Below are 19,106 nucleotides of genomic sequence, written 5' to 3'. Positions count from 1 at the left end.
TAATTAATGTTACATAATGCATAATTGTTTATATTTTATTTACAAAGCTATCTGCAACAAATAACTTTGGTATTCATCAGCAAATCATGTTACAGTCTTATGAGTGAGTGCATGAGTTCTGTAGTTCTTTAAACTGCTGATCGATAATAGGATGCTTTGCATTGTCAGTTTTGAAGCAGCTGTGAAACTCAGTGTATCTAAATGATTTTCATTTTTCATTCCTTTTGTGCATAAGGGCAGTCTGAAGGTCATCTAATGGAACATCACCTTCACCGCAGACTGAGAACAGCTGCAGAAAAGCATGTCTCATTTGGTCAGGCGTCGAGCAAAACTGAAAACCTAGGTAGTTCAAAGCTGTCAGCCCAGCAGAGCTAGATTACATGGTAAAACCATAGAGACCACCATAAAGAGCTTGAAGACTGGGCAGTGTGTGTGGGCAACGATCCTAAACATACCTCAGAACTTACCATGAACTATAAGACTCTGTTGGTAGACTATGAGTTATGACTTGTACTTGTGGCTTATGACTAAGAGTGCCTCTCTCATTTCCTGCTCACCACCATGGACTGCAGGTAGTGCAACAGCAGAACTTGCCATTGTACACACTGTTCTGGAGACATTTTCCCTGTATGTGTTGGATAAGGACACACTGTGCTCAAAGACAATCACTCTGAATGATGTGAATGTATAACCTGCACATCTCCAGAGTTCAGAACATTCCAGTGTGAGATTTTATAAAAATAAAAGTGGCACCAAAACTGCCAAACTCTTAAATAACAAACTCATACACAGATATAAAGCTGAAGTAGCTTCTTATTCACCAGCTTCTCATTTGAATTTTTCATTTCACCTTAAATGGTGCTGCAGATACACTGAGGTGACCTAAATGGGGAATTCCACCTTTTTTAAATTCCTGAATAATTCAGTCATTCTAAGTGGTTTGATGTGAAGTGGTTCACTGTAGAGAAGGTTACAGACTCAGATGTCTTTACAGTGGTGGTGATAGGAACCAGGGGTTGCCATGACTACAACACAAATATAGACATTTTATTTACTATATAAAACCACCAGTGAACCTCTGTCGTCTGAGATTTTTTATGTAGTCTTCATGACGGTGAAATAGGCATAAATCTGAAAAAAAGTTTGATTTGGGGACTATATTGCCTCACAACAGCCTGCATATATCCCTCCACAATGAATGGATAAAAAAATGGATTAAAATATATTTTGAGCCAAAACTTTATCACAAAACAATGTCTCACAGGCATAACAGCATATGACATCTGCCATGACATGTTTATTACATGGTAATGTCAATGCTTTGTAGGGTTCAAGTAAGATGTTCCCCATTTATGGTTTATAATATGTATGTAAATATTAAACAATATATTCACTTCACAGGTCATCAACAGTACAAAAGGAGATGAGGCAGCAGAATTTGTGATGCAGATTTATTCATACAGTACATTACATACATATATCGCCCTTCATTTGAGCACATATTCAGACATTTAATTGTATGTTGAAATGAAAATGTCAAAAATTTCAAAACATTTTTGGAAAAAGAAAATACATGTGGACGATTACTGATAAGCACAGAGCTACTCATCTCACTCAACCTCGACTGAGCCCTCCTCCTCAGCTGCCGCAGTTTGGGGAATTCTTATTGGGCAGAAGGTTCTGAGGGTTCTTTTCAAAATGAACAGGGAGGCATTTTTGATCAATCTCATCACAAGCAAGAATGATGTGCTGGGTCACATTGCTAACTTTCCAGGCTTCACAGTTTTCGTTCCAGCGCACCTCAATGAAATTGAAAGCCTTGTTGCTGATGCACAGGTTCTTTCCTCTTTCAAAGAGTTTGCCTCCAGATGGTGAACAAACCTTTTCCACTTGTTTTGCCACACTTTCATCCAGAAAGCTCTTTATGCGATATGTTTTATAGCAGATTGCAGGGTCTTTAATGTGTTTAATGTATGTAGTCCACAGTTTAAGGTCAGTTCCATATTTCCTAAGCGTGGCCAAATGTTGCTTATTGAATATCTCGTTCTTGTAACCGTTAGATGAAGGCTTACAGGGTGCGGAGTTGGGATCGTAGGTGATTAGCTCGGAGTCTGGGTCTGGTGCAGGCGCAGGTCCAGGTTTGGGTCCAAGCTGTAATTTGGCCGTACACAGGTGGAAGATGAGAACAGTGAGCACTGTCCATTTTGGAGACTTTTGGAGATGGAAAGACAAAGAGTTGCAGATTTCTCAGAGGTTGTTGTTATTGGCAGCAGTATATTCTAGTCTGAAGTAGTTGTCGTAATTTTTTACTTGTCTTGCATAAAGTGGGCCTGATAATTAATTTCATAAACAATTTGTGGGTCAGTTGGGGTATGTTTCCTTGAGCCAACATTGCGTGACAGTGTTGCCTCAAGGCAACATATGAGTGTCATATGGACAGGGTTGGGATGTAACGGAATACAGTTATTGGGAATACATATACAGAAACCAGAAATTAAGTATATGTATTCAATCCAAGTAAAATTTTGTAAAGACGGTATTCACACATTCACACTAAATTTTTAAAATATTTTACGTAATATTTCATAAATCAATGTGATGATCAGTTATTAATCTCAGCGTTACTGAGCTCTGCTAAAGCCTGAGTGGACTGATAAATCAATGTGATGATCAGTTATTAATCTGTGTTACTGAGCTCTGCTAAAGCCTGAGTAGACTGATAAATCAATGTGATCAGTTATTAATCTCAGTGTTACTGAGCTCTGCTAAAGCCTGAGTGGACTGATAAATCAATGTGATCAGTTATTAATCTGTGTTACTGAGCTCTGCTAAAGCCTGAGTGGACTGATAAATCAATGTGATGATCAGTTATTAATCTCAGTGTTACTGAGCTCTGCTAAAGCCTGAGTGGACTGATAAATCAGTGTGATCAGTTATTAATCTCAGTGTTACTGAGCTCTGCTAAAGCCTGAGTAGACTGATAAATCAATGTGGTGATCAGTTATTAATCTCAGCGTTACTGAGCTCTGCTAAAGCCTGAGTAGACTGATAAATCAATGTGATGATCAGTTATTAATCTCAGCGTTACTGAGCTCTGCTAAAGCTTGAGTAGACTGATAAATCAATGTGATGATCAGTTATTAATCTCAGTGTTACTGAGCTCTGCTAAAGAGTGTGTGAGAACAGCAATGGACTGAAGCAGGCAATGAGAAAGAAAAGTAAAAAATTAAGAATTTTCGGAAATGCATTTAAATGATATGCAAATTTTAATTAAACGTGTTTCAAGAGACAGAATATTTACGTTACAAGAAAACCAATTACTAGGAACAGCAAGGAACAGTGTTCGTTTAAAATAAAATCCAAAGAATACATTATTGAATACATTTAGGTCAGTGTATTCAGTATTCAGCTGTCACCACTCCCTCAAAGTATTTTGCCCAACCCTGCATCTGGAAAACAGGATTAGTCTGTAAAATGTTACTGTAGTTCTAATCCTAATCCAGTGGCTACATGTAAATAAGGCTACATGACAGTTTAATAAGACTTTCATGAAATTCTTAAAATATTATACAAGACATTTGAGCCTGACAAATTTTTAACCATCCCGAAGACAACAGAAAATGAAACTGTGTTTTGAGCACCAGAACGTTCAGCAAGAAAAGACAATCTGCTCATTTTACTCGAGGCAAATAAACATAAATCATTACTGTAGTTTGCCATTTCATTAGGATTTATTCTTTATAAGCAGCAAAATGAAACTCACAGGGACAGATAATATATACATAAATTTGTCATTACAGTGTCATGGCATTGCTATAGGGCTTCATAAAGATTTTAGGCATAAATATCGTAGTCACTTCACGAAAGGGCCTGAGAACAAATGCATTTCTCTGCAATAACAGCGCATCATTATCAGAACCTTCACAGTGGAACTTAGAGAGGTTTTCAGATTTTCAGCTTAGTGTTAACACCTTTGTTTGATTTTGCGGGCTCACTTGTCTAGCCTTTATGACAGTTGCCACTTATTGTAAAAAGCCTTTAAAAATGTTTATGTAGGTTTATGTGAGTCATCAGGAAAAGCTTATGTTATTGTCATGTAGCCTTATTTATTTGACTTACAGAAAAAAGTTACAGAACATCCTGTCTTCCTTATGACACTTTTTTTTCCATGGTCGCACAATGTTGCCTCAAGGCAACATACTTAAAAGGACACCAGCACACAATATTTAAAAAAATTGTTTTTGATTTTAATAATCAGGTTCACTTTATGCAAGAAAATCTAGATATTTGGAAATGTATCTCTAGCCACTAACATCACAAGTTAAATAGTAAATGATTTAGACTTCCTAAATAAACAAAAGCACAAAAAAATCTAAAGAAATAAATCCTTGTGAAATGAACAACTAAGAAATGTGCAGAGGTCTGGCTACATAAGTGACACTTCACATGCTACTGGCTGTAACCATTCAACTGTTGCACAGTGTTGCTTATAGGCAACAAATGTATTTAACCAATTTCTCATAACATAAAAATCAATTATATGATACTGAATGCTGCAAAGATGAACTTCACACACCGACAGATGTAAATAATATTTTTGAATAGATGAGAAATAATGAAAAATAGTATTTGTTTCTGTTTGGTACAGAAACGTGTTATTCACAAGTTGCACCAAGCCAGATAGATGTTTTAAAATGCCCATATATAGTGCGACCAAGTCCAATCATTAAATTAGTTTATTCAGACTCCTCATTTTCAAGCATTTGATTGCTGTTAGGTAGATGTATTGTAGTTGTTAAGGGAGGAAATTAGGTTTGTTACCCTGAGGCAACATTAAGCAATAGAAAGGTAAATTACTATTTCCAAATATTTAAAAAAGACAAAGTGTAAATATAGTCTGAGATGAATAAAGATATATTACCATGCTGGAACACAAATTCTGACTTCTTGGTGATGTCTTGAAGTTATCAGGATGCTCTGCACTGAGCCACCCATATATATATATGTGTGAATGTGTGCAAGAATGTGGCTCAGCTGACCACAGTTTCCTGAACGCCACAGTTTCCTGAAGACCACAGTTTTTGAAGAGATATCAAGGCCAAATACCACTCAATTGTGTTTTGTAATACATGATTAAAACACAAAAATATAAAGTATACTTAAATACAGTGCCCTCCATAAATTTTGGCACCCCTGGTAAACATGGGCAACATGGGCTGTAAAAATATTCTTTATTGCTTGTCCTTTTGATCTTTCAAATCTGAATTGTATTTGAAGTACATTAATTAAAAGAAAAAAAACTAAGTCTTATTATTAAATGAATATTTTTCTCAAATCTATTTGTGCCACAGTTGTTGGCACCCTAGAAATTCTTCTGAGTAAAACGTAACTGAAGTATATTCCCATTCATATTTTATGTTTTAAGGTTCACCTGAGTCACTAAGAGCACTTAAATGGTCAGCCATCAATTTCTGATTCACACACACACACACACACACACACACACACACACACACACATCATCTAAACCGCTTATCCTTCTGGGTCGCTGGAGGCTATCCCAGCTGTCATTGGGCGGAAGGCAGGATACACCCTGGACAGGTCGCCAGTCCATCGCAGAGCAGATTTCTGATTCATTGGGGTGTAAATATAAGGTGACACACAGGCCAAAGTCCCTCAGTCATCTATCGATATGAGAAAGACCAAAGAATACAGCAATTATATGCCTCAAAATGTTTCAAGAAAATATACAAAATGTAAAAAATGGGTTCAAGAAGATAGTTAAACAGTTGAAAATGCAGATAAACCAACTTCTTCCAAAGGCCCTGGACAACTTGTTTGGATGCATGATATCACAGACTCAATCAAGAACCAGCAGAAATAAAATCAAAACCTGATTGCTTTAGTCAGGAAGCTTAAACTGGGCTGTGGTTGGATCTTCCAGCAAGATAATGACCCAAAACACGCTGTTCAACACAAAATGGTTCGCTGACCACAGAATCAAGGTTTTGCCATGGCCACCCCAGTCCACTGACCTAAAGCCCATAGAAAACCTGTGGGATGTGCTGAAGTGGACAGTGCACAGCGTAGATCTTGGAATCTGAAGATTTGGAGAAGTTCTTTGTGGAGGAATGGTCTCAGAGCTTTTGACCAGTCTCATTAAGCATTATAGGAGAAGTCTCAGAACAGTTACATTTGCAAAGGGAGGCTGCACAAAATATTCAACAAAGAGGTGCCAATAACTGGTCTGTGTAAAAGAGAACCTGTGAAAAGGCGTCATGTGCTGAGAAGAACCGAGAACCTTGTGGTTAGATCATGGAGGCTTAGTTAAACCACTAGATGTGGGTCATAAGTGAAAGAAACTCTAATCAGTTTCACGATATAGATCAGAATTGTAATGGATGGATAATGATGGACAGAAAGCTAAGTAAAGCTTTTTAAGGCACCGTCTGAAGAGCACTCAGATTTACTGATGATTTGATACATGGATATTTAAATACATGCAACCTACAAAACTCTGCTACAGATGAAATTATAAACTTTGTTTCCAATATCTCCCAATAATTCAGCTGAAAGGGGCGAGACTGGAAATGTGACAACAACAGAATAAGGAATAGTTGTAACAATCTAAAAAAGTTTGAATACAAGTACATTTAATTCACCACAGACTGAGAACAGCTGCAGAATGGCATGTCTCATATGGTCAGACAACAAGCAAAAGTGAAAACCAAGGTAGTTCAAAGCTGTCAGCCCACCAGATCTACCCGTGTGTGTGTGTGTGTGTTGGGTAGTTGGGTGGTAATTGCACTAGTCATTGGGCCATTCTTATAGGTACTGACACAGATGTACACCAATGACAGGATAATGATTCTAAACATACCTCAAAATTCACCATGAACTCTAAGACTTATAAGTCAACTGTAAGTCAGTAGAAAATGACTGAAAGTTTAGATGCAGCACACCTGTTTATAATATTCAGATGCCCCCTGAAGGCCTTCATGATCTGGATCAGTTGTGCTAGATTTAGTGGTGGAACTCTGCAGGGTGGTAGATCTCCAGGACCAGGATACCATGAGTTCGAACTCTTGATAGGCACCATGGGGGCCTGAAGAACAACATTTTGTTCCAATGTATACAAGTCTTTATAGAAAGACCATAAAGACTGCTCGAACCTGACTTGACTTTAGCAACAAATTAAATTCATCTGCAGCCAACCCAAGATCTTTGGACCATAACCTAAAATTGATTGCTTTAATGTTCATTAAATTAGCTTATTTTGTTTTTACTAAATTAATTTCTTAGACTTAGCCTTAATTTTGTACTCAATTATATACTTTATTGTACATAATTAATACCGGATGATGCATAATTGATTAGATTTTATTTGCAAAGCTGCCTGCAACAAATAATATTCGTATGCATCAGCAAATCATGTTACAGTCTTATGAGTGAGTGCATGAGTTCTGGAGTGCTTTAAACTGCTGATTGATAATAGGACGCTTTGCTTTATCAATTTTAAAGCAGCTGCTAAACTCAAGGTATTAAAATGATATTCCCTTGTCATTCATTTTCTGCATGAGGGCAGCCTGAAGGTCATCTAATGGAACATCACCTTCACCACAGACTGAGAACAGCTGCAGAAAAGTCTCCTATGGTCAGGCGTCGAGCAAAGGTGAAAACCAAAGTAGTTCAAAGCTGTCAGCCCACCAGATCTGGCCTGCATAGAGACCACCATAAAGAGCTTGAAGAAAGGGCAGTGTTTTACTGTGTGTGTTTGGGGCAAGGGAGGGGTGTTGCTGAGGGGCAACTGGTCATTGGGCCCCTCATATAGATACTGACACAGTTGTACACTCATGAAAGGACAATGATCCTAAACATACCTCAGAACTCACCACGAACTATAAGACTCTGTTGGTAGACTATGAGTTATGACTTGTACTTGTGACTAAGAGTGCTTCTCTCATTTCCTGCTCACCACCATGGACTGCAGGTAGTGCAACAGAACTTGCCATTGTACAAACTGTTCTGGAGACATTTTCCCTGTATGTGTCAGATAAGGACACACTGTGCACTCAAAGACAATCACTCTGATTGATGTGAATGAATTTTACTGTTCACTTCAGCCGAAATAGTATTTTGTTACAGGTTTATTTAAAAATATATACATAATCGCTGTTCAGTCTTCCATTTTTATGGATCTCTAAGGTTGTTGTTCTTTCCTGTAGAGTTGTTAGCACTTCTCCATGTTTTTCCAACTCTAATTGACTCTGGTGGAGTCTCTGGACTCTAACGTGGTAACGAGGGGATACATATCCAATTTGGGGTTGTATGACCTTAATGAGAACGGTTACCTCATAATGTTTTTTTTTTTACTTGCATTATGTTTTGTTTTTTGTTTTTTTTTTCCCACAAATTTGTCACTGTCATTTCAGTCTGGCTTGAAGTCAAGCACTTTCTACTGTTGATGTGTCTGTGGTGGATGCAAGGGTGTTCCAGGTGGGTGCTGTGGTATGGCATATGACTGCTGGGGCATTGCAAGGTGGGTGTTGCTAGATGGATGCCATAGTGTCAAAGGCAGTTGCTAGGATGTTGCTCGGCCCTTGCTATGCTACCCCACATGGATGCTAGGATCTTGCTAATGTACTTCTATTATCATGATATAATGGTACAAACTTTTGCCCACATGGTTCTGCCATTCGTTTCCTATAGATTATTGTACAAAAACTGTCCGTCGGATCAGTTCCTGGCTATACTCAACATTGAGTTGGAACAGAAAAAAATCTGGCAGAAAAATAGTAAGAATAACAATATGAAGACTAATACAAAAATCTGATAGCAATAGTGTCAGTTTAACGACTTATCAGGCCTCCTACCTGGAATGTTTCCTGTAAGAACAACACACGGTCATGGGGTCATTCTGAAAGGTGACATTTTTCTCGCTGTCATTCTTTAAATGCCTGCCATACTGCAGACACTACAGTAATAGGGGGAGAATGTTCTTTGTTTGGGCCACTTTCATTTCCACTAAGAGCTGTATAAGCTATATAGGCCTCTCCACACTAATAAACTACTCTGCGTTTTGTCTTTAACCTTTTGTTTATTTCCACTGCAGTATTTCATCACTGAAATCAAACGTCCACGAGGGAACTGATCTGATCTCATTACTTTCTGTTACTTTTGGATTTCTTCCCTTTTTTAAAAGTCATATAACTAAAATAAACACAAAAGAAATGTAATTTCAGCAACAGGATTTAACATAATAACAAGGCAAACAAGAAAACTGCTCTGTTTTATGAAGCAGTATGACTTAATTATCTGTGTCTGTGTACCAAAAGGCCTGTACTGGCTCATAAGGCTTCATATTAGTACATCATGCTTAGATGGTCCCAAGAGTTTCAGAAGGCATTGTTTTCACCTGAAAACTAAGTGGGAGCTGATTATTTTAGTCACCAATAATTATAATTTATATTGACATTACATTTTGTTTTTTTGACTTTGAAAATGACTGAAATATCTTCAGAAAAATGCTGCTGATCTTCTGCCAACCAAAATAAATGCTTACTAAAATCTCTACATATAAGCTGAATAAAAGATCATAAACAGCTGCATGTTCTTCAGATTTTTCTGTAAAAAAAATAGACTGTGTTTAACTAACGCATACATTTTAATGACCTTCCAAAAATGTTCCACAAAATGTAACTAAAATGAGCCTTCTGTATTCACAAGTTCCCTCTTTTTCACTGTACAAAACATAATAATTGTGCATAAAGTCTTAAAGTATGGTGCAAGGCTGAAATAGCTTACGAGCCCAAAGAGAACACAGGTACAGAAGGTGACTAGAGATTATTTGAATATTCACACATCCAAATTCTCAGTATTCAAAGTAAAAGTAAAACTAATCATAAGAACGTTATTCTGTTTAACAACCAGCCTGATAGTCAGCTAACAGGCTAACAGGCTACTCCAGTAACATTCAGAGTTGAAATTTTTAGTAAATGATTCATACAGAGAACATACAGAGAACTGAGTACATCACACATTCAAAATTTCAGTTTCTAAGCTAAATGATGTCAGTGACGGATGTGCTGTGACGTCAGTCAGAACTTGGGCAGCTTGTTTCACTACAAGATTTTCAGATACTCATCAGTGATTTGTATCATGTTTGTTGTCAAAATTTGACTTTCAGTTTTTGTTTGTTTTTTAAACTCTGCCTTGTCTTGGATGCTGCTTTCTTGGTGAGGTTTCACATGTAACAGAGATTTTTTAATACCTACTATCCTGGTTTAATAAAGGTAACTAGACAACTTGGCTGAATGGTATTTGTGTCACACAGCTGTCTTTAATGCAGGATATAGAAAAGTGATGATGCCTGATTATTTTTCCTCATGTTTTAACTGAGATGAGAAATTGAGATGAGAACTGTCGAAGGCCGAGCTCTGATAGCCTGATAGTTCTATTGTTAAGAACTTGTATCATAACAACAGCAGAACCCTTTTGGGTGCTATATAGAACCCTTTTCAAAAAGGTTCTTTATAGATCCATGTACAAAACATTCTTTATCAATCTGAAGAATCCTTTTATGATGGAAAGTAACCTGTAATTGTGTAAAGGGTTCTCTATATAGAACCATTTTCTTTACTAAAGAACCCTTGAGGGACCATCGTTTGTAGCCCATATTTGCAGTGAGATATTCTGCCATTCTTTACAGAAGATTCTTTTCATCACGTCTTTGCTGTGCTCTTTTTTGTTATTCCCCGGTGGTGTTCTGTTCAGGCCCAGTGAAAAACTTGCCCAGGTGATGTTTTTCACCCTTTTCTTCTTTCTAGAGTGTTTTTGGGATCATTGTCATAGCACACTACCTCCATCATGCTTCACAGTTGGCACTGTACAGTCACTCTGATAGTGTTGGCTTGAATAATTAGGCTTAATTGGAAGTTACATCACATATACTCACATTTGGTTCACTGACTTTTAACAACGGAATATGTAAAGAAAATGAAGAAAGATAAACTAATCACATAACTACATAGTACACAATTCATTTTGTTTAATAAATCATAAATATATAAATACACACGTTTTATTTGAGGTGCAAGTAGATTCTCACAGAGCAGAATTCAAATAACAGAGGGACACAGAAATGCAGCTTCACCCCAACAAACTCTTAAAGATAATCATACACTGCAGGTTTTTTATATCAGTGACAGTTTCATAGTCAAATAACCAAAATGCCTCAACCAGAGCCATTTAACATCACATGGTGTCAAATCGCCAGTTTATTACCTAATTGTACATTCCAACAAGCCATGTGTCATGTGAGTAGAATGGAATGGACACCATGAATGACCTTCATGTGTTGAGGAGAAAAAGTTTAATCTTTCAGTCTATTATTGTCATTATATTAATTACTTTTTTCCCATGTAGTATTTCTACATTTCTAGCAAACCTATAAACCTATGAAAACTGTAAGGCAGGGTAAGGAAACTCTCCTCATTCAGACGTTACTCTGGAAGTCTGTTATGATTGCATAATTAAACAGTGCATTAAACTACTCAGTATGTAATTTGCAAGAAGTAGAAATGCACAGTTGAAATTGGCCAAGATTGGAATCTATGGATTTTTATTCCAAACAAGCAGTTGGCAGTTATTCATTTTTATACCAGTTTTTTGTCAAAAATATGAAATCATACCAAGCCAGAAAATCTTAAAAATTAACGGTTTTTAGTTTTCTATTGACAGTTTAACAAACTAGACCAAATTTTAATGTACAAGATTAATTAACTAGCTTTTAGAAACTTTGTGTACAGTTATCTTATTTAGACACAGTAGCTAATTATGCAGACTTGTGTAATTAGCAATGAAATGAATTAAGAAATGTCAAGACAACTTTACCTCTTGTAAGAATATAGAAATTCAGCAATATAATTTTAAAAGGCATTGCAAAACATTGCTTATTATCTTTAAGGTTTGTGCCTCGTTTTCAGAAGTATTTTCAGGAATGTGTCTTATTTACAGTGTTGATTTGTTTTCTAAGTTTCTCTAATGTTGAGCGCAGATATTTCACAATATTTTGTACCAAAATGCTTAAAACAAGATGCTAACATGAGATTATTATTATGACATCAAATTAGTGTTACGTAATTCCAGCAACAACACCAACCAGTGACATATTGACTAATTTAAAGATCAAAAGATTGTTTACAGCTCAAGATCTTTATTATTATTTGAAGTAAATGTTTCTCACCATATTAGCAGATAATTTTGCTTGATTCAACCTGTTTCTTTGGTTTAATTTAAATTTTCTTCTTTTCTGATGACTGGCATGCTTTTTGCATGACTTACACACACACACACACATAATCAGTCAATACTACCCACCGCACCATTTTTATACAACCTCATTTCCAAAAAAAGTTGGGATGCTGTGCAAAATGTAAATAAAAACAAAATGCAATGATGTATAAATCATTTAAACCATCGAAAATAGTACAAACACAACATATCAAATGTTAAAACTGAGAAAGTTTATTGTTTTTTGAAAAATATTTGCCCATTTTGAATTTGATACCAGCAACACATTCCCAAAAAAGAATAATGTTTCTCAACATACAATAACAAAGAACTTTTGCTTTTCATCATCTACTGTACATAATAACATTAAAGGGTTCAGAGAATCTGGAGAAATCTCTGTATGTAAGGGACAAGGCCAAAAACCAGGATTTGCTGGCCGTGATCTTTGGGTCCTCAGACAGCACTGCATTAAAAACAGACATGATTCTGTAGTGGAAATCACTGCATGGGCTCAGAAACACTTCTGAAAACCACTGTCTGTGAAAACAGTTCATCACTGCATCCACAAATGCAAATTAAAACTATACAACACAAAGAAGAAACCAAATGTAAACACGATCCAGGAATGCTACCACCTTCTCTGGGCCTGAGCTCATTTAGAATGGACTAAGGCATGGGCATATTTTTCAAAAAACATTAAAATTTCTCAGTTTAAACATTTGATATGTTGTCTTCGTACTTTAAAATTTGGTTTACAAGATTTGCATATCATTGCATCCTATTTTTATTTTAAATTTTTATTTACATTTTTGGAAATGTAGCATATATGTAACATATATGATTCATAATATATAAATAATATACTGTAAAACAATTAAACTGTGCTAAATCTGTGCTGCTTTATAGGTTTCACATAGCAGGAAGCTAAGGAGCATCAAGAAAAGGAGACAAAGCAACAAGATTTATGATGCACATTTATTTATACAGTACTTATATTTTGCCTGCTTGACTTCTTTTGTGTTTAAAACCAGCTGTGTTTATATGCTTCTAATCCTCAAACCCAGTTAGCAGTCCTCCCCATCTTTATCACCACACAGTGTCCCTGCTAACGCAGGACTCCACAAACTCTTGATTCAGGGTTGGAGGGTCAGGTTTTCTGCCTGTACAGCTACAGTTATTGGTTAAACTGGGATTTTGATTGGTCGATGTCCGAAATGGAATTTTGTGTATTTAGCATGTGCATTTTCATGTTTTCCCTTCTTTTGGTTATTTATTCATAAGACTTTAATATTGAAAGTAAATGTAAGTCATTTTGGGTGGGCCAATGATAAAAGTGAGTGGGCCTAGGCCTGCTGGGCCCAATCACAGCGCCACTACAGTACACTAACAATGTGCTAGTATGCATATGGGTCTGTATGTAATATCTGTTAGGGTCAGTGTGAGGGAGTCCCTTGTGGTATCATTTGTCAAGCCAACGTAAAAATTGAGATACAAGGGTTTTGTTCCCACAGAGATGTTTTGTAGCTCTAGCTACCTAGTGCATCAGGCTAGTCTTGCTACCTGTGGGCAACATGTGGCAATCAGTGCTTGTGGTTATGACGAGCTTTGGATTGAGTCATTTTTAGCCTCTTAAATCTAAATTGAATCTTGAATTGAATCTACTTACTTTGAACAAATAATGAACAAAATAAAAAAAAAGCTGAAATAAAGCAAAAAGAATTATACTGAGAAATTGGGAGACTATAAGCAAATAAATCCCCAGGCACAGATGGCTTCACTTCCAATCGCTATAAATCAATGCAGGAACAGTTGGGTCCAACACTGCTGAATGCTTTTGACCACTTAAAAGGCCAGGGTGTTATTACACACTTCTATAATCTGAGAACTAGTTTGCATTGAAGTCCCTGTATTTACTGAAGCCTTAGTGTTTAAAAAGCTTTAGGTTTTAAGGCGTTAAATCTATAACAGTGACCATAAAGTTTCCTGATTTAATTTTTAAATTTTTTTTTTTTTATAATTTTTTTGGGATTTTTACCAGATCTTCTCCCCAATTTAGTCATTTCCAATTCCACCCGCTAGTTAGGACTCCCCCAATTACACGATGCTATCATTGCTAGGAGGGTGAAGGCTAACACAGGCTTCCTCCGAGACCTGCGAAACCTGCCACTACACCTTTTCGAACTGCCGCTTACGCAACGTCACTGGACAGCCGAACGCGCTCGGAGGAAAGCGCCAACCGCCAGATCTGTTACGTCAGCTAACGCCTGACTAGCATCGCATTGAGTGATGGGGGGAGAAGGAGGGGCCATCCCACCCACCCAGAGAGAGCGAGGCCAATTGTGCTCTCTCGGACTCCCGGCTACGGACGGCTGTAGCATCACCAGGGATCGAACTTGCGATCTCCCGATGAGGGACAACGCTTAGACGGTTGCGCCACTTGGGAGCCGTGATTTAATAAAAGCTAAGAGAAAATTTTGTGAACGAACTTTAAGTTGGCTTGAAAAATCCGACTAATTATGTTAAAACGTTAAAATGGTGGAAGATTGTCGATGGTTGATAAAGTGTTCCTTAGATGTTGCTAGGTGGTTGCTATGGTATCCAAGGTGGTTGGTAAGGTGTTGCTAGGTGGTTGCTATGATGTCCCAGGTTATTGCTGAGGTGTTGCTGGGTGGTTGCTATGCTGTTAAATACACTGGTACCATAAAACCGACAAAGACAAACACAAGAAAACATCAGGAGAACATTGCTTATTATTTGACATTTGACAGGAAACAGGCTAACATTATAAGCTGAGGTGCTGAAAAGGCATTTGACTCAGTCAGATGGTCTTTCCTGTACAACGTGTTATCAAAATTTGACTTTCATTGAAACTATATGATGCACCATCTGCAAGGATAAAAATTAGTGGTGATTGATCAAGTTCATTTAACCCAGAACAAGCAAAGAGACAAGGTTGCAGTGCCTCACCACTCCTCTTCTCCTTATTTATAGAACCCTTGAGCCAATGGATTTGCCAAAACGCTCATATTAAAGGGCTGGATATGTTATTAGGGGAACATAAACTGGACCTGTTTTGATACACCTAACACAGCCTACACAGACACTCCCAAATCTGATAAGCCTTCTAGAAATGTGTAGGATGCTCCTATATAAACTATATATAACTTAATGTACAGAAAACCTAGGTAATCACACTTACTTATGACCCACCCAATCATATTAGAGGAAAATACAAATTAAAATGGGATGCAGAGTCTATTGAGTACCTGGGTATCGGCCTGTCTGAAGATAACGCAAAATTATATGACCTTAAATACTGTCCTTTGAATACAAAGATAAAGTCAGATATGTTAGGATGGAACGTTATTCCTTTCTTGAGTTTGACCTTCACAGTCGATTAAAATAAACATTCTGCCAAGAATGGGTTTTTCAGACTCTGACCAAACAGTTTATGCACAGGACAGGCAGGTTTAGGAGGGTTACTTAAAAATGCGTTCTATTATAGATTATTGATTACATGTTAAAAATGTAATTGTAACCTCATCCAAAGGATTACTTTATTAAAGTAACATTACAGTCTGATTATTTGACATTACTTTTGGATTACTTACCTTTAATTAAAGATGTATAATTAAATAAAGAAAAGGGAAAAATAACTTAAGCAAGACTTTAAAAATCGATAATATTATCGCCGTCAAATTGCACTGTTTTATGAAACAATGATAGATTATAGGTGGCTAAAATATTGTGCCTCACAGAAACAGTCACTGACCTCTCTTTTTGCGAAATGGCCAAATCTAAGTAGAGTAATACCATGCTGTGAAAAAGTATTTGCCCCTTCCTAATTTCTTTACTTTGCATTTTTGTCACACTTGAATGTTTCAGATCATCAAGCTACGCTTAATATTGGGCAAAATCCCTGCATGATTCCATTTACTAAAGGAAAAATGCTGTTCAGCCCTACCCGGCCCCGTGTGAAAAAGTAAATGCCCCCTTAGCTACTAAATCAACCAGTTAACCAAATTCAATTGACTGTTATATTCAGTTTCACTGCCACACCCAGGCATGATCACTGCCAGACCTGTTGAATCTAAACATCACTTAAATAGAACCTGTCTGACAATGTGAAGCAGCTAGAAGCACATGATGCCACATTCTACAGAGATTCAAATATGGAAGGAGGGTTACAGAGTCATTGCTGAGGCTCTGGGAGTCCAGTGAACCACAGTGAGAGCCATTATCCAAAAATGGAGAAAACTTGGAACAGTGGTGAACCTCCCCATTACAACCTAATTGTAATAAGCCTTTACAAATGTTTATGTAGGTTTATGTGAGTTGTCAGGAAAAGCTTATGTAATAATCATGTAGCCTTATTTATTTGACCTACAGAAAAATCCTGTCTTCATAATGACACTCGGTACTCGGTATTGTAAAGATACAATCTGTAGATCTTTTAAAGCTAAAAATATTTAACATAATAAAGAGGCTAATCCTTTCTCACGTTAGTGAAAGTGTGTTACCATAATGCATTATTGTGAAGTAATATTTTGATATCTTCCATGTTAATAATTAAAAACCATAGTCAACACCATGTCTTCAAGCAATCAGAATGTTGATGACACTGACAAAACACAGTATGCTAACTGTTACACGACACAATTAACTGGAATGGACTTCTAGCCACTAATATTGAAAGTTAAATATTAAGTAATTTAGATTTTCTGAATAAACAAATGAAAAAAAGAATGAATTCTAAAGAAAGTAATCCCTTTGAAATGAAAAAGTAAGCAATGTGAGTTCTGGCTACATAAGTGACACTTCTCTGGCTTTATCCATTCCACTGTTGCACAATGTTGCTTCTAGGCAACAAGTATATTTAACTAATTTCTTGTATCATAAAAATTATTTATATACTGAATGCAATAACATGAACTTCACACTCCAACAGATGTAAATAATATTTTTGGATGGATGTAAAGTAATATATATATATATATATATATACACACACACACACATATATATATATATATATATATACATACATACATACATATATATGTGCATATATATTATGGCAAGCCAAACAGGAAATATTTAATGAACATTGATATATATACAATGAACTTTGATATATATGGAATGAACTTTGATATATATGGAATGAACTTTGATATATATATATACAATGAACATTGATATATATGGAATGAACTTTGATATATATACAATGAACTTTGATATATATACAATGAACTTTGATATATATGGAATGAACATTGATATATCTTGAATGAAAGTCGCTGTTGAAGGGTTGAGGATGGCCAAGAAAAACTGTACATCAATAAATGGGCTTTAACAAACTCCAGGTGGAGCTTAAAGGAAGGGAATTCTGATAAAGTGACCAGTATCTATACACATTGATCCTGTGGACAGAGTGACCTGAGAGTGGCTGATATATGATGTGAAGACACAGATGGGTGGAGTTTCAATATATACATAATTTGACATGGTGCAGAAGAAGAGTCAGATGAGGCCATAACTTCTGTTTGAAAAATGCTCTTTTATTGAGAGCGAGGGAAAACAGTGCCACTTGAAAAGCAACTGAAAATTGAGGTAGGTCACTCCTAGCCCTACTCTTTCTTCTGAGGGTCACCAAACACAAACACACTCTCCCTAACTCTGAGCTGGACACAAAATAACAGAGTAAACACAAACACACACTGTAACTGAAGAACAACAACATAGCAACATTGAATAACAATGTAAACAGTCTGTTTGTGCAAGGCTACAACACACACAACCCCAAAAGTCCCTCTCTGTCTAAACTAAACATTTTATGAATTATATTATTCATTTTTTCATCTCAATGTTCGATCCATGTACATCAATGTTCAATATATATACATTTTCATTCAATATATATCAAAGTTCATTCCATATATATCAATGTTCATTCTATATATATCAAAGTTCATTCAATATAGATCAATGTTCGTTCCATATATATCAATCTTTGTTCTACTGAGATATATATGGAATGAATGTTGATATATATTGAATGAACATTTATTGATGTACAGTTTTTCTTGGCCATCCTCAACCCTTCAACAGCGACTTTAATTCAATATAAATCAAAGTTCATTCCATATATATCAAAGTTCATTCCATATATATCAATGTTCATTGTATATATATCAGAGTTCATTCCATATATATCAAAGTTCATTGTATATATATCAAAGTTCATTGTATATATATCAAAGTTCATTCCATATATATCAATGTTCATTCCATATATATCAAAGTTCATTCCATATATATCAATGTTCATTGTATATATATCAAAGTTCATTAAATATTTCCTGTTTGGCTTGCCATAATATATATATATATATATATATATATATATATATATATATATATATATATATATATATATATTTTCACAAGCTGTACCAAGTCAAATGGAAGCTTAAAAATGCCCAACAGGAGATCAAGTTTAATCATTATTCAGAACCCTTTATTTTTATCCCTTTGACTGCTGCTAAGATGTAATGTAGTTAAGGGAGGAAATTAGGTTTGTTAACCTGAGGCAACATTGTGCAATAGAAATGTATAATTCTATTTCCAAATATTAACAAGACGTGACTTTGAATAAAGTCTGAGATGAATAAAGATATATTACCATGCTGGAACACAAATTCTGACTTCTTGGTGATGTCTTGAAGTTATCAGGATGCTCTGCACTAAACCATCCATATATATGTGTGAATGTGTGCAAGAATGTGGCTAAGCTGACCACAGTTTCCTGA

The 19,106-nt window shown here is 36.1% G+C and overlaps 1 protein-coding gene across 1 annotated transcript; it reads right to left on the bottom strand.

Moving 5' to 3' along the window:
* Positions 1-1,501: 1,501 nt before the first annotated feature.
* Positions 1,502-19,027, bottom strand: LOC118814416. The gene is made up of 4 exons (XM_036580015.1): positions 18,980-19,027; positions 5,519-5,684; positions 4,922-5,065; positions 1,502-2,211 (listed from the first exon to the last, which is right to left on the bottom strand). The coding sequence occupies exons 2-4, from the start codon at positions 5,612-5,614 to the stop codon at positions 1,639-1,641; spliced, it is 813 nt and encodes a 270-aa protein (XP_036435908.1). The 5' UTR covers positions 5,615-5,684; positions 18,980-19,027; the 3' UTR covers positions 1,502-1,638.
* Positions 19,028-19,106: the final 79 nt, after the last annotated feature.

Source organism: Colossoma macropomum, unplaced genomic scaffold, assembly GCF_904425465.1.
Source record: "Colossoma macropomum unplaced genomic scaffold, Colossoma_macropomum, whole genome shotgun sequence".
NCBI lineage: Eukaryota > Metazoa > Chordata > Actinopteri > Characiformes > Serrasalmidae > Colossoma > Colossoma macropomum.
The sequence above is the reverse complement of the archived record's forward strand: the minus strand, read 5'-3'. Positions and strand labels throughout refer to the sequence as shown.